This window comes from Rhinolophus hipposideros (assembly GCF_964194185.1).
Source record: "Rhinolophus hipposideros genome assembly, chromosome: 12".
Lineage (NCBI taxonomy): Eukaryota > Metazoa > Chordata > Mammalia > Chiroptera > Rhinolophidae > Rhinolophus > Rhinolophus hipposideros.
In genome coordinates this window covers 71597520-71611936 of record NC_138058.1, presented here as the reverse complement: position 1 = coordinate 71611936, position 14417 = coordinate 71597520, and the positions used below count along the sequence as shown (strand labels likewise).

Below are 14417 nucleotides of genomic sequence, written 5' to 3'. Positions count from 1 at the left end.
GGAAAAGGGTAAAGAAGGAACCTGGGCCCCAGCCTGAAGGTTGGAGTCTGTCAGTTTGTCTTAGAATGCTGCCTTTCTGTGTTCCCTCTTCTGCCTCCCAGTATCTAAGCGCCATGCCTGGCTTGGTGCAGGAACTAACTCGGTGTAGACAAGAGGAAATTCATGCCTTGCCTTCAGAACTAGACTGTAAGCGCTTCAAGGAAGCAATTTTATATCTGAGGAACAGCCAGTGCAAAAGGCCGGTGTGCCTGAGGTGGTAAGGAGCAGCCAGAAGATCAGTGTCACTGGAGGAGATGAGCAAGTGGGGGGTAGGAGATGGGCATCTTACACTTTTGTGTATTCCCAACATGCAGCACTGTGATTTTCACTCAGTACGTGCTCAGTTAATGCTGATTGACACTTTCTGTGTGTGAGTTTGTGTTTTGGCCCCAACTCTCCCTGCAGAATCTATGGCTTCTGGTGTTGTAATTTTTAAAAAATGACAAAAGGCAGCTTTTATGAGCTGTCTTCACTCGTGATTATAAACACTGTAACAACAACTGAAGGCTGTAGCTGCTGAGGCCCCCAAGGGGTAGCTGGCATGTGACCATTCGTGTGCCTGGCATTATAGCCCAGCTGATGCCACTTTTTATTGAGAATGACTTACTGTTTTTATTTCTTCCCAAAGACATTAAACATGAATCAAACAGCATATGAGATGATTCACTGGAAGTTTTCTTCCAAGTGTAAAAAAACAAAAACCTGTTTGGATTGGTGTGCTGAGCCATCAGATCCCAGACAGGCATTTGGCGCCAGCCCTCCCTCCAGGAGCTCCGCCGGGGGCAGTAGCTGCTCACGGACTGGACCTTGCCCTGCAGATGGAGCCGCCTATCAGCGACACAGAACCTAGCGGGCAACGCGTGTCTGAAAACACCTCTTACGCCTAACACATATCGTAACATTTCTTACAGACAGTTTCTATCCAAGACATCTTAGAATGTGGCCCACCTCATTCATTTGGGGCGCATGAAATCAGAGTTTGGAAATGGTTCACTTGGGGCCCACGAATTGAAAATTTAGTCATCACTCAAGCAGGAACCTGGCAAAAGTTTAGCTTTCTAACTGTCTCTTGGGAAAAGAGCTCAGTGAGTGGATCTGCCACCCAGGAACCTAAGGGGAGGGCCATATATTCCAGTTAAGTGAGCGAACTCAGCGGCGGTGCAAGCCTCCACTGGGGAAACCTCAAAGACAGTTTGTAGGGCTTGAACACGCCAAAGTCACCGCTTACAGAGACGGAAAGCAAAGCTGTGAGCCATGTGACTGGCCCAGAATGGCCCAGACCTCCGACTCCGTTCTGAAGGTGGAATGACAGATGAGCTAATAACAGCCTCTGCAAACACCCCTCGTCTACCTCCCAGCGCTCTGTGGGCCAGTCCTTCCCCTGTACCTGCAAAACAATTTAGAGGCACTTTTTCTTCTTTTTTTTTACAGTGGTGAAAGAGCAGTTTATTGGAAGAGAAAGTACACTCCAAAGAGATAGGAGCGGGGCAAGCAACAGAGTGGCTCAAAAGGCCTAGCGGCACTTTTTGACGAAGGCTTGACAAATTTGAACTGCCCTTCAGGTAATTATCCGAATTCCTAGAGTTTTTTTGTTTGTTTGTTTGTTTTTTTAAAGTTTATTGGGTTGACAATTGTTAGTAAAGCTACATAGATTTCAGGTGTACAATTTGGAATTCCCAGGGTTTGATGGCATTTTTCCTTCTTTCCCTTCACTGCCCCTCCTTCGGACATTTGCTACTCTATGGGTTACTGACCTGGGGCGGTCCACACTGCTACACTGTTAGTCCCGTCATTGCTCGAAGGGACCAGGGGAGGTAACAGGCCTAGAGCTGTGTAGCAGGGACGAGGCACCGGCTGCTGGTGGTCTCCCCAGAAACTTGGGCCTGTGAGTCATTGAAGCTGAGATGCTGTTGAGGCTCCCTGCGTCCCCAGGATAAAGTCCAGAGGTTGGCCCTCCCCACCTCTACAGCTATGTTCCCTGTGCCAGCCGTCCCAGCCACGCTGCGCTTGACCCCACCGCCCCCCACCCCCATTCCAGCAGAACTCGGGCTCCGGCACGCCTTCCTTCATGTCAGGCCCACAGCGATGCCCTTTTTACGTCTTTAGGTCCTAATGCATAAAATATCTGTGCAAGCTTAATACGTGTATAAAACAGCTGTGATAGGAATGAATGAATGGTAAACATGGCCCACACTATTTTCTCTAAGAATAGAAAATTCCCAGGAGTGAAATCTGAGTCGTTTCACATGCTGATGTAGGGGCAAGGCCTTCACCCTGAGAGCACCCCTGACCAGACGGGGGCCTCTGCCATTGGGAGCCAGACGCTGGGTGGAGGCTTTCAGACAATGCATCCACACCAGTGCAGAGCAAGTGGTCATGGTGTGTGTGTGTGCACGTGTGTCATAGGCCTACCGGGAGCTGCCCTGTCCTGCATGGGTCCAACCCACCCAGCCTGCTTGGAACGTTGGTGGCTGCTCTGGGCAAGCCCAGACCTCTCCTTCAGTGTGTGCAGTTCCCCTCCTTCAGGGAACTGCCCCCTGCACACACAGGACCCTACATGCCCATTTCAATGGACCAGAACCAGTTAGAAGCTACAGACTCCCCAGGAGATGTCTTGCTATTAGAGACGAGCCCTTTGTCTCCCTGAGGGGTCCTGTCCCTCCTTCCCCTAGGGCAAGGGGTCCATGGTGTCCCTTGGCCAACAACTGAGGAACAGCACCCATGGAGCTCAGTACTGGGTTCTCCCATCCTTCCCCTCATTTCCTCTTTGAAGAACAGAGCAGGCCTCTGGGATCCCGGCTCTTTGCCCACCAGGCGTGAGGACCAGGTTTTCATACCGCGGTGCTGGGCGAGAAGAAAGAGCAGGAAACCGCCCTCGCTCGGGCTGCAGCCTCCAGCCTCCTCGCCTGGCTCTATTTGATACTGTGATTAAGTTCATGAAGCATGCTCCACATCCCTTTTATCATAAAAGCTGGGATAATACCTCTGTGTATTTGGTGCATTAAATTAGTCAAAGTCCTTTCACAGTCTTCTTTTCCCTTTATCCTCATGGCTACACTGCAAAATTAGCAGGTAGGGACCGTTATTCCCATGTCACCATCAAGGAAACTGAGGCCCAGAGAAGTTAAAAGACAGACAAGACCATAAGGCTGGGGATAGGAGGGGGGTGCTGGGAGGAGCCCTGGACTGGGCCATTGACTGCACGCCAGGTGCCCAGGATGAATCCTTTATGCCCACAGCCACCATCCTAAACACCAAAGCTGGCATTCTGGCCCCATTTTATAGTCATAGAGGAGCAAAGCGAGTCTTGGTGTGGAGCATTGAGACTAGGAAGTGCCTGACTCCAGGGCCCTGCCCAGCGCTCCCCACAGCTGCCCATCCACCGTGTCTCCTCCAGGGTGTGTTGGGCCTCGGCCTATGGTCTCACGTTCCCTCCTGTCCTGGGGAAGGACTGGCTCACATCCGGGCAGGAGCCTCAGAGAGGAGCGAGCGTCACTCTGCCGCCTGCTGGGCGGGTCTTTCCCCACAGTCCTCACTAGGACTTGAGTCATTCTGCAGCCGGCCACAAGCAGCCAGGAGGAATTGACTCCAAGATGTGCAGATCTGCACCCCAAGTCTGCATTCCTCATAAGCACAGCTGAGCCTGGTTGGGGACCCATCCACCGACTCTGTCCCTCTAGGGCTGAGCACATGAGGGTCAGCTCTATGGAGGGCCTGGGGAGGGCTGTCTGAAACCTCAGGCCAGCTCCTGCCTTCTGTCTGCAGTGTCCAGCCCACTGTGGCCTCTGGGATTTCTTTCAAAAGCGGTTGGCCCTGGTCCCGGAGTAGGATATGCGGGGTGATTCAGTTTGTTTCAACTGTGAAGTTTCAATGTAGGCTCAAACAGTGCTAGAGTCCCTGTGTCGTGACCGGTCAGTTCATTCTGAGTGTTTTCACGGCGGTTGGGCATCTGCTGGGGAAGCCGGGAAGGCGTCCAGTCCCATCCTGTTTTTCGTTCACCTTCTCCTGCAATCAGCCGTACATTCTTGGCATTCTTCATAACCATGCTGGAGGCTAATATCCCAGCCTCTGTGGCCTGGCTGGGTTTTTTCCTGGCCTCCGGGAGAACTCCTGGAGCCTCTAAGCCCAGCTCGGACCTCACCTGTCAGACCTTTCAACCATCACACAGGGGACATGTCAGCTGCTCTCTGACTCCCTGGCCCTCGTGAGTGAGCCTTGGGTCACATCACCCCCTTGTCTCATGGGAGTGGCGGGACACTGCAGGGTACAGTGGTGAACAAAAGGAGGCAGACAGTCAACAAATACATCAACACGGTGCCAAGTGGTAGGAAATGCTATGAAGAGGGCAGGGTATGTAATGACGAGCGGGGAAAAGAAGGAGGAGAAACATACTCTAGAATGGGGCTAATGAATTTATTTAGCAATATGTAATAGTAAAAGACAAAGGCAATTAATAGAATGTGCTAATGACAGAAAGTAAAGGTGGTTAAGACTAAACTATATACATTGATAACAATGTCACGTCAAAGGAGTACACATACTTATAAGTTTAAGAGATCCCAACATATGTTTACTATTGATCAAAAATCTCTTGGCTAAATACACAAATAACATCAGTAAGGAGTATCCCAAAGCAGTAATAAGCTCTATAGGATAATAACTAGTATAGTAGATGCCAAAAGCTCACCAAACTGGGGGAGAACAGCACTGAAAAAGTCATAAATCAAAACCTTGCCAGGTCTGCAGCTGAGAGAAACTCAGGCGTCTCCCACACCACTGTTTGCTAGTTGCCAAGAGTGCTTCTGTTGTTTTGTTGTTGTTGTTGTTGTTAGAAGTTAGGACGTCTTCTGATGTTGTAAGCTGCAAGCTGCATACAAGTTTTCTAGATGCTAACAAGTTCTCAAGAAGGCTAACCGTGGGGAACAACACTGGAGAGGCCGGGAACCAGCCAGCCCTCACCAGGTTCGCGGCTGAGAGTCAGGACATCCTCTGGTGTTGTAAGCTGCATGTTGCTGGAAATGTTAGAATGATGAGAAATCACCAATGACAAAATGACCAAATGATGAAATAATAATTATTAATAACACTGCCAACTGAGGTCTGTCTTATATATTTTCTCAGATGCACCTTAGAGCCAAGTTTCTTGTTCCTGCCTCCCCCTCTTGGAATGGCCAGTTCTGGGAGGGTCCAGCAGTTACTGATATGCATGCTGCCCATCCGGCCAAAGGGCCAATTCATCCGGATAAGCAATACCTACTGTTGTTTCTTGGGACAATCAGCCCAAGGTCTTCCAAAGCCTGGCAACGTGCCTGTTACATCGTCCTGATATAACTTAGCTACTTCTTCACTTCATCTGCTGATGTGGGCGAAACAGACAGAACAAAGAGGGAATTCTCTCCACCCCTGATCAAGAATTTCTTTAACCCTAAGCTAACCATCACTTCACAGCACGGACAGAACAGCAAACATCATCTCATATCTCCCCTGCTCGAGAGAATGAGACCAAACAAAAAATCTCATCTCCTCTGCTTGGGAGAATAAGACCAAAGGGGAACAGAAAAGCAACCTCATCTCATATCTCCCCTGCTCGGGAGAATGAGACCAAAGGGGGAATTTACTCAATCCTTGATCACAGCACAGAAATCACCTCACATGCAGGAACAGATAAAAGCTAATAGACAAAAGCTGACATCAACCAATGAAAGCAAATTTTCTTCAACATCTTCCCTACAGTAATAAACTGGGGCGTGAGGGCAGGTGCTATTTGGGATGCTTCCTCAGAGGAGGTGTCCCCAGTAAGACTCGCCAAGACCTGAATGTGGAGGGAGACCCTCAGGTGAAGGAAGAGCAGGCCAGGCCAGGTGGAGAGAGCTGCAAATGCAAAAGTCTTGAGGCTAGAATATGCTTAGCAGGTTCTCCTACTGGCAGGTTCTCTTACGGATGAGGTACTCTCTTTCCTCAAGGAGCTCACCTTTGAATGAGGTGAAAACATAGTAAATAATGTAATAAAAGTTGGGGTCCTAATAGAAATAGGTAAAAAGAAATTTGGAATGCAAAGGGAAGAGCCCTTGTAGGGGGGCTGGGAATCGCTGAGGAGGTGACATTTGAATTGGGTTTTGCTGGATGGGTAGGAGTTTGCTGGGTGGCTGAAGCCAATAGCCACATGGATGAACCACTGTTTTGAGAGGCACAAGGTGTGTGCGAAAAGTCACCCACAAATCCTCTTCCTGTTGCATTAGCCATTTCTGCAAGGGAAAGAACATTCTTCTGGGGATTTTTCTTTCCTTTTCTCTACCTCTTCCTTTCCCCAGAGCCTCATTTAGGGTACTTCAACCTCGGGAGAGTGGAAACGGAGGATGGCTGAAGATGGGGAAGGAATTTCTGTGCATTGCTTGGCCTGCATCCCTTCCTCCCCCTCATCTTTTGTTTTTTGTTTTTTAAGCTTCGGGGAGTCGTGGGGATTTTAAGCTGCTGGGGATGGGCACAGAAGTCAGGAGGGTTTCCCGTTGAATTTCTCAACCACAGGTCTGGAGCCCATCCAGATGGTAAACCTGTGATGCGGCAGGTTTTCAGGAAGCCCCATGGAAATGAGCTCCTGGAAGTCAGCGGGCTGGATTTGGATCTAGGCACACCCACAAACTGTCAGCTCTAGAGGTGTTCTAACCTCCTCCCTCCCGAGCTCACTCAGGGGCTTTGTCTGTGAAGGAAGGGGCAGAACACCCCCCTTTCTGCAGCCCCTCCCCCTCAGGCTGCACTTTACTGGGGACCAGACCTAAGTCTTCATAGCAGCTGGTTTCTGGCAAAGTTCTTGAAGCTGCTGAAAATAGAAGCTTACACACCATTAGTTTTCACTCAAGAACACCAAGAAGTGAGGACACCTCTCCCAGCTGGGTTACAGTTAGCACTGGGCCTGTAAACGGGGTGCTAATGAACTTGAAGTCTCCTGTTTGGTGGCCCCACATCCAGTGTCCCAGGGCCGAGCAGCCACTAGAAATACAATGCCACATACATGTGCAGTTTTAACGTCTCTAGTAACTGCATTTTTTAAAAAAAAGATTTTATTGGGGAAGGGGAACAGGGCTTTATTGGGGAACAGTGTGTACTTCCAGGACTTTTTTCCCCCCAAGTCAAGTTGTTGTCCTTTCAATAGTTGTGGAGGGAGCCATTCAGCTTCAAGTTGTCCTTTCAGTCTTAGTTGTGGAGGGCGCAGCTCAGCTCCAGGTCCAGTTGCCGTTGCTAGTTGCAGGGGGCACTGCCCACCCTCCCTTGCGGGACTCGAGGAGTTGAACCGGCAACCTTGTGGTTGAGAGCCCACTGGCCCATGTGGGAATTGAACTGGCAGCCTTCGGAGTTAGGAGCACGGAGCTCCAACCGCCTGAGCCACTAGGCCGGCCCAGTAACCACATTTTTAAAAAGTAAAAATAAAGAGATGAGATTAATGTGCCTAACATGCTTAATTTCACCCACTATATCTCACAGGGTGTAATTTATCATTTCACATGTAATCAGGATAGAAAAAATATTGAGGTATTTTACATTCTTTTTCCCACATTAAGCCGTCAAAGTCCAATGTGTATTTTACTTTTAGGGCATGTATCTGAATTCAGACCGGCCACATTTTAAGTGCTCACTAGCTCTATGACTGGTAGTTGGTCACTCTATTGGACAGATCCAGCTTCTAGATGGAGAAACGGAGGCAGCCGCCGCGTGGAAGAGGCGTGGCAGGGATGGATGGGGTCAGTAGCTGGGAGGCGGGGTCTCCAGCTCAGGACCTGGGGAGCCTGCCCCACAGCTCCCTCTAGCGTCCGCCCAGCGCGCTGTTCCCTGCGCTGGGTCCTGGTCGCTGTCACAGACCCCGTTCTGGGACCCGACTGGTTCCTGCTTGGAGCAGCTGCACCAGAAGCTAAGGCTGCAGGAGGCTTGCCTCTCACCTGCTTACTTAGAGGAAAGAAGGACACCAATGCAGCCAGCCCCTTCTCTCCCTAGGACAGAGCTCAGCCCCCAGAGGGTCACTAGGAGAAGGTAGAGGGTCTGGTACTGCTTGAGAAACAGCACCAACCACCCCTTCTGCCCTCACTGTCCTGTTCTACCCCACACAGAACAAGTGCTCATCTCAAATGAGCCCTCTGGTCCCTTGAAATTCATATTCACGGCAGACACCCCTATGGCCTCATCCTGAGCTTTGGCATTTGGTAAGGGATTAGTTCCCCCCACCTCTCCCGTCATCTTTCCTCCAAGTATTTCTAAGTCTGGTTGGCCCAGCAAGCTTTAGAGATCTGACTTGGTGAAAGTGTTTTAGAGCAATGGGATGAAATGTGGACCCATGCCATCAGCCAGCGTTGAGCTGTGATTAAGGGGACAGTCGAGCACTTGGTTCCCAGGAGCTTCCCTGAGCTGCTGACAAAACTGTGCCATTAAAAAGGCTTTAATTTGCAAGCAGTACCGACTTGGGGTTAAATATTTCCATAGGGCCCCCCAGCTACATGTGTTTACTTTTTTTTCCTTTTTTTCTTTTTTTTCTTTTTTTTTTTTTTACAATTTAGCATGTTCAGAACAACAGCATAACTGAGAATCAGAAAAATAGATGTAAGCACTACATTACCTCTCTCCCCCATTTTCCCATTACTGTGAATTAATGTCGTCTTTGACGCTCTCAGAAGGCTGTTACTTGTCTGATCCAAGCCCTGCTTGGTGGTGAAACTTTTTAAGCCAAGTAAGAGATGGCTCTGACCCTGATGCATTGCCCTCCCCCGGCACACCCATCTTTCACTGGAGATGAAAGTAAGATTTTCTGGTAAATGCAGGCTGCGGTGTTTGCCTAATGGCCAGGGCCAGGGGGCCATTTCTGTTGGGAAATAGGAGTGGTGGCTTTGTCTTTGCACAATGGTTTGCTTTTAGCCATCTCCCTAGCCAGCCAATGGTCAATAAGGCCGGTTCATTGGCTTAATTAATAACAGGGGTCACCACACATGCAGCACCCCACCGTCCCCATCCCTGGTGAGGCCGCCTGCTTCGGGCCGTGAGCCCCCAGGAGAAAGCTAAAAGGAGGTTCTTCTTAACGATTTCATCCGAGCCTTTGGCGGGCACACAGAGGCTGGCCCAGGGTGTGACTGGGAGTGCATGTGGGGCTGTACTTGACATTCAGGGGCTCCACTTCGTGGCTCCATGGAAGTCACAGTGGGGAGGCCATCTTGTACAACTGTCCTGGTGAACAAGTCATGGAGAGGGAGCAGAGATGGACACAGGCTGGGAGCACTTTGGTGGCCTTCAGGTTGCCCATGGACCTGGGCCTGGCAAGGGCCTGGGAAAGGTCACAGCCCACCCGTGCAGACAAGCACGTGCCCCACAGAAGCCAGAGTTCTTTGTTTCCAAGATGGAGGTGACGTTGCATCCTGCCAGCCTGGCCAAGCGTGACTCCTACCTTCCCAGTTCCTGGAATCTGCCATGTGATCCTTAGAGGTGGCCTGTGGGGGTCGAACCTCCCGTGGACTTTGAAGTCCTCATCATTCGGTTTTGATCCCACATGCTGCCTTCCGAGGCAAACTGCCTAGGCCCCCATGGGAATGAATGATTCCTCCTTGGAGCCCACACTTCGTGTCATTTTTTTTATGCCCATGTGTGTGTACCTGTGCCATAAGCAGCCCAGAGCCCTAAGAACCAGGACCTGCATCCCCAGGCACTTAGAAGCCATGGACTGGCATGTGCTAAGCTCCCACCGAGCACCCAGCCGGCACCTGACCCTGAGGTCATGCCGTGTCGAGGTCGGCCTGCACTCCTGGGCTTGGGCTTTTGGGGAGCAGAGCACCTGCTAGTGCTCTGAAGCAAATTGATACCGTCATTCTGAGTGGCAGTTTGGTTTTTGGTGAGGCGAATGGATTCTAAGAGGACCGATCTTGAGCTCTCTGAGGCTAGAACTGCACAGAAAGTAGCTTGTATCCATGATGAAAAGTGCAGGAATGCTAATTAAAGGAAAGGCTGTTCCATTGACTGTCAAAGGTGGTCCACTGAAGGCAATGTTCGTAACCACGTTGCCCTGCTCTGGACCGCGTCTCCCTGGCTGCCTGCAGCAAGACGTGGGACCAGGCCAGACAGACCTGGTTCAAGTGCTGGCTCCTTCACTCACTGATCCCTCACCAGGAAACGGACAGCCAAGTTACGTGGAGATTTGCTGCTATCCACTTTTCAGGATCAACCTATAAGTAAAGCAGAAAGTTGAGACTGTAAACCCTGACAATGTAAAAGTTGTGGTTCCCAACGGCAGAAGCTGATGTGGAAGGAAAGAGGAGGGATGTAAGGGGGAGAGCAGAATAGCTTGCTTTTACACAGAGGGAATCGAGAGATTCCATCTCAAGTTGATCAAGAAATAGAGGTTTGGTTATTTTTATTTTTGTGTATTTATTTTTTGAATAGATAATACATACAGAGTTCAACATTTTTAAATTGCAAAAGGATTTACAGTAAAAATCCCCCTTTTGACCCTTATCCGTCACCCAGCTCTTTCTCTAGCCAATGTTATCATTTCCTAATAAGTTCTTCCAGATACAAAACATGCACATATATGTTGTTCTCTCTCTCTCTCTCTTTTTTGCCAATGGTTACAAACTATGTTATTCTGCACATTTCTCTTTTCACTTAAAAATACATCTTGAAGATGATTTCGTATCAGTACATAATGGTGGACGCCTGGGTGGTCTATAATTATGGATGACACAGAAAGTGGCAGTGCACCAGGTTATTTGCACAGGTGGGAGGGTCTTTAGAAGTGGTCCTTGGAGTGTGCTTGCTGGGCCAAAGTGAATGTGTTTGTAACTTTGGAAGATATTGCCAACTGCCCTACCCAGAGGTTAGGAAAGGAACTTTAAGTGTAATTTAAAGTTATAAAGATAAGTAAAAACAGTGATGTGTACGTATAAAAATAATAAACCCTGGGAGGGGGCAAAGAAGAAAGAGCAAGTGCCAGAGAGAATCGGTGAGCTACACTTACTACCTTTCGGAACGGATCTGGTACATACTATTTAGAATTCATAAGGTAGAAGCAGTTCAAAGTGGTTACCTCTGGGACTAAGGCAGGAAGCATTTTTTTTATTGTCTAGTCTTTTATATGCTTCCAGAATGATTAAACCACATTTACTGTTACTGTTAGAGACAGAAAGTCGGGTAAAAGTTGTATTAATGTGTAGTCGTGATCTCTTCCCAGGCCCAGTCTTACCTCCAGGCCTATGGGAACCGCACCCACACAGGGGCCTGGTGTTTTTACCCCTGTCCGAGGGATAAAAACAGAAGAGGTGCCCAAAAGAGAGAACTGCCCAGAACACAAGTTCCGGGCTGCAACTCTGCCTGGGGCTGATGAGGGTGGTGAGAGTGAGGGGTTAATCCTCAAGTCTTGTACAAGACCCAATGGTCACCTGTCCCAATACACCTCATCCCATTGATTTTAAGGTGCATTTGTTTCTCACATTCCCACATTCTCGGAGTGTGTCTTGTAGTGCGCAGGCCCCGCGTCTTGGCCCTCCTTCCCGCAGGGGGTCCTGGAGGGGCTCACGCCGCGGTGCTCGGTGGCGGGCCGATGGGGCCTCCCGCCCTGGGCGCAGCCCGTGTCTGTAGGCGACGGGGAGCCAGACCCTGCCCCTGCCCGATGTCCCCACTGACCCCCTGTCTCGCAGGGTAGCCGGCGGCCACCATGGGCAAGCAGAACAGCAAGCTGCGGCCCGAGGTGCTGCAGGACCTGCGCGAGAACACCGAGTTCACGGACCACGAGCTGCAGGAGTGGTACAAGGGCTTCCTCAAGGACTGCCCCACCGGCCACCTGACGGTGGACGAGTTCAAGAAGATCTACGCCAACTTCTTCCCCTACGGCGACGCCTCCAAGTTCGCCGAGCACGTCTTCCGCACCTTCGACACCAACGGCGACGGCACCATCGACTTCCGGGAGTTCATCATCGCGCTGAGCGTCACGTCCCGGGGCAAGCTGGAGCAGAAGCTCAAGTGGGCTTTCAGCATGTACGACCTGGACGGCAACGGCTACATCAGCCGCAGCGAGATGCTGGAGATCGTGCAGGTAGGGCCGGCTCCCGGGGGGGGGGGCCTGCGGGGCCACCGGGGCCACCGGGCGGCGTGTTCTCCTCGCTGCGGCTGCGCTCGCTCTCGGCCGGGTCGCTGCCTGTCCCCCTCCCGTGCACGTGGTCACCTGATGGGGCGGGCCCTTGCCAGGAGTGATGATCACAGCTGCGTGCTCTACGTCAGGTCCGGCCTCAGCGCTTTGATCAGGTTTGGGTTCCACAACCCTGCGTGGGGGTTATTCTCTGCATGTCACAAAATCTGAGGCTCAGAGGCGATTTCCTAAGAATTAACAGAGCTGAAAATTACAGTAATCGAGAGAACCCTTGACACCTGCCGAAGGCACCTGCCAAGACCTTTGTGAGTCCCCGTGTTTGAGCATGCAACAAACAGCTTGTGATGTCCCCAGGCACATGCGATTATAAAGTAAAACGGGAACATTAGTGATCACAGAATGAGCTCTGGCACAGGAAGAACACCACTTTATGAGACCCCTCTCTTCACCTGCACGCCTATCAACAGCTCTGGCAGGTGAGGCTGTTTTCCAGAAAGAAACCGAATTTTGTTCACTTTACCAGGTGCCTCGGTATATGATGGGGAGCAGAGGACCGTAGAGCTACTGCTCCCTGGAGCCCCCCCAGTGCCCCCACTCCTGGAGCCTGGGGTGGTTCAGGTCTAGAATTCCTCAGAAGAGGTGTTCTCTGCCTGTAAGGAGCGTCAGGGCTAAGTCTGAGCAAAGGGTGTCAACCCCATGAGCTCCTAGACCAGCAGCAAGTGGCCTGAGGAGTGACCAGCCCAGCACTTGCCACCTCTCATCCCCAGACTGCATCCCCCCCGCCCCCCGTTTTCCAGCCGTCACAGTGGAGTCGTTTTGCCTGCCCTTGAACTTCACAGAAATGTGTCTGGCTTCCTTTGTCCAACCTGCCATCTGTGATATTTACCCACGTTACTGGGAGTAGCAGGGGACATTCTTGTAGCCGGGGAGGGGACCTGAAGGTCGATGAGCATCCGGACCTCTCTGTACTGTTATGTAGGCTGGGTGGAAGCTCACACCTGCCCCAGTCACCCAGGAATGTTCCAGAATGTCTGAGCACACACTTCCATGTGCCCCTTTGCAGGCTATTTACAAAATGGTGTCCTCTGTTATGAAGATGCCCGAGGACGAGTCCACTCCAGAGAAACGGACAGACAAGATCTTCAGGCAGATGGACACCAACAATGATGGTAGGGTGCTGGGCTCCCGCGCGTCTGTGGGACACTGCTAGGAGGAAAGATGTGTTTGGGACACTTGCCTGACCCTCTGCAGCTTTCAGGCCTTCCCCAGCCCGCCCGCCCACCCCTGGCCTCGCCCAGCCCGTATGGCTGTGCTGAGGGAAGAGCCAGGATTCAGTCAGGGAGCCCGGAGCCTGCCTCCTGGCTCTGTCCTCGTGGCTCTGTCCGGACCCTGGAGGAAGGGGCGGTGCCTTCAGAACCATCCCCGCTGAGGGGTTGAGGAGTGGCCTGTAAAAGTCCCCCCGAGGCGTGGAGAAAAGCAAAGTCCAAGCACCACTCTGCATCAGTGCTGGATCTGGGGACCCTCTCCCCTGGGGCGGGTGGCTGTCCCCTCCCTTCCCAATCTTTCCCTTAGCCTGGGCATTGATGCTTAGTCTGTGGGACCAGCCTGCCTGCCCCCCTGCTAGGGACACACCGGAAGGGGTGTTCCTCTCCGTGTGGGCAGGCGGGAGGCCCCTAATAATCAGCCGTATCCGTCGTCTGCTGCCTGCTCCTGCCTTCCTGGCAACAGCTTCCTAACTTGAGTGTGTCCTCCAGGCCAGGCCTGGACTGAAGCCCTCACAGGCATCTTCCCCGTTAATGCACCCCGTGGCCCTTTGAGATGGGTGTTCCTATGGTCCCGCTCTGCACATGAAGTGCTGAAACGTGGGAAGGTCAGCAGCTGGCCCATGGCGGCAGACCCAGAGCCCTTCCCATGCTTCATGCCCGCTCCTCCTCCAATGGGCTGGGCACGGGTCTCGAGCTCCTGTGTTCCCTTTACATCTGTCCCCGGGTAAATGTCACTACTCCTCTTTATAGCTGCAGAACCCCTCAGCAGAGGCGAGAAGCAGGCTCCAGGGCACAAGCCACCCGAATACAGAGTCTGTTTCAAACCTAGGTCCCGTCCCAGAGCTATGCCCTGGGAGAGGGACCCCGGGGGAGAGCATGTGTTTGTCACTAGCGTCAGTTCCTCTGGAACTCATGTTTCTACAACACTTTAATTTAAAAACCTCTTTTCTCTCTCCGGATCCTAGAGTAACAGTTTATGGGGCAGGAGAGAGGCACCCAGG

The 14417-nt window shown here is 51.4% G+C and overlaps 1 protein-coding gene across 10 annotated transcripts in view; it reads left to right on the top strand.

The window, feature by feature from the left end:
- Positions 1 to 14417, top strand: part of HPCAL1 (hippocalcin like 1) — a 90703-nt gene that overhangs the window by 74637 nt on the left and 1649 nt on the right. For 6 of the 10 annotated variants that reach the window (XM_081069027.1, XM_081069029.1, XM_081069030.1 and 3 more), the window contains 3 exons: positions 1471 to 1601; positions 11703 to 12097; positions 13215 to 13320. In XM_081069027.1, the coding sequence (XP_080925153.1) occupies positions 11720 to 12097; positions 13215 to 13320 (484 nt within the window). In that variant the 5' untranslated portion in view covers positions 1471 to 1601; positions 11703 to 11719. The remainder of the gene's footprint in view (positions 1 to 1470; positions 1602 to 11702; positions 12098 to 13214; positions 13321 to 14417) is intronic. The other 4 variants (XM_081069034.1, XM_081069028.1, XM_081069035.1 and 1 more) reach the window with 1 other exon arrangement.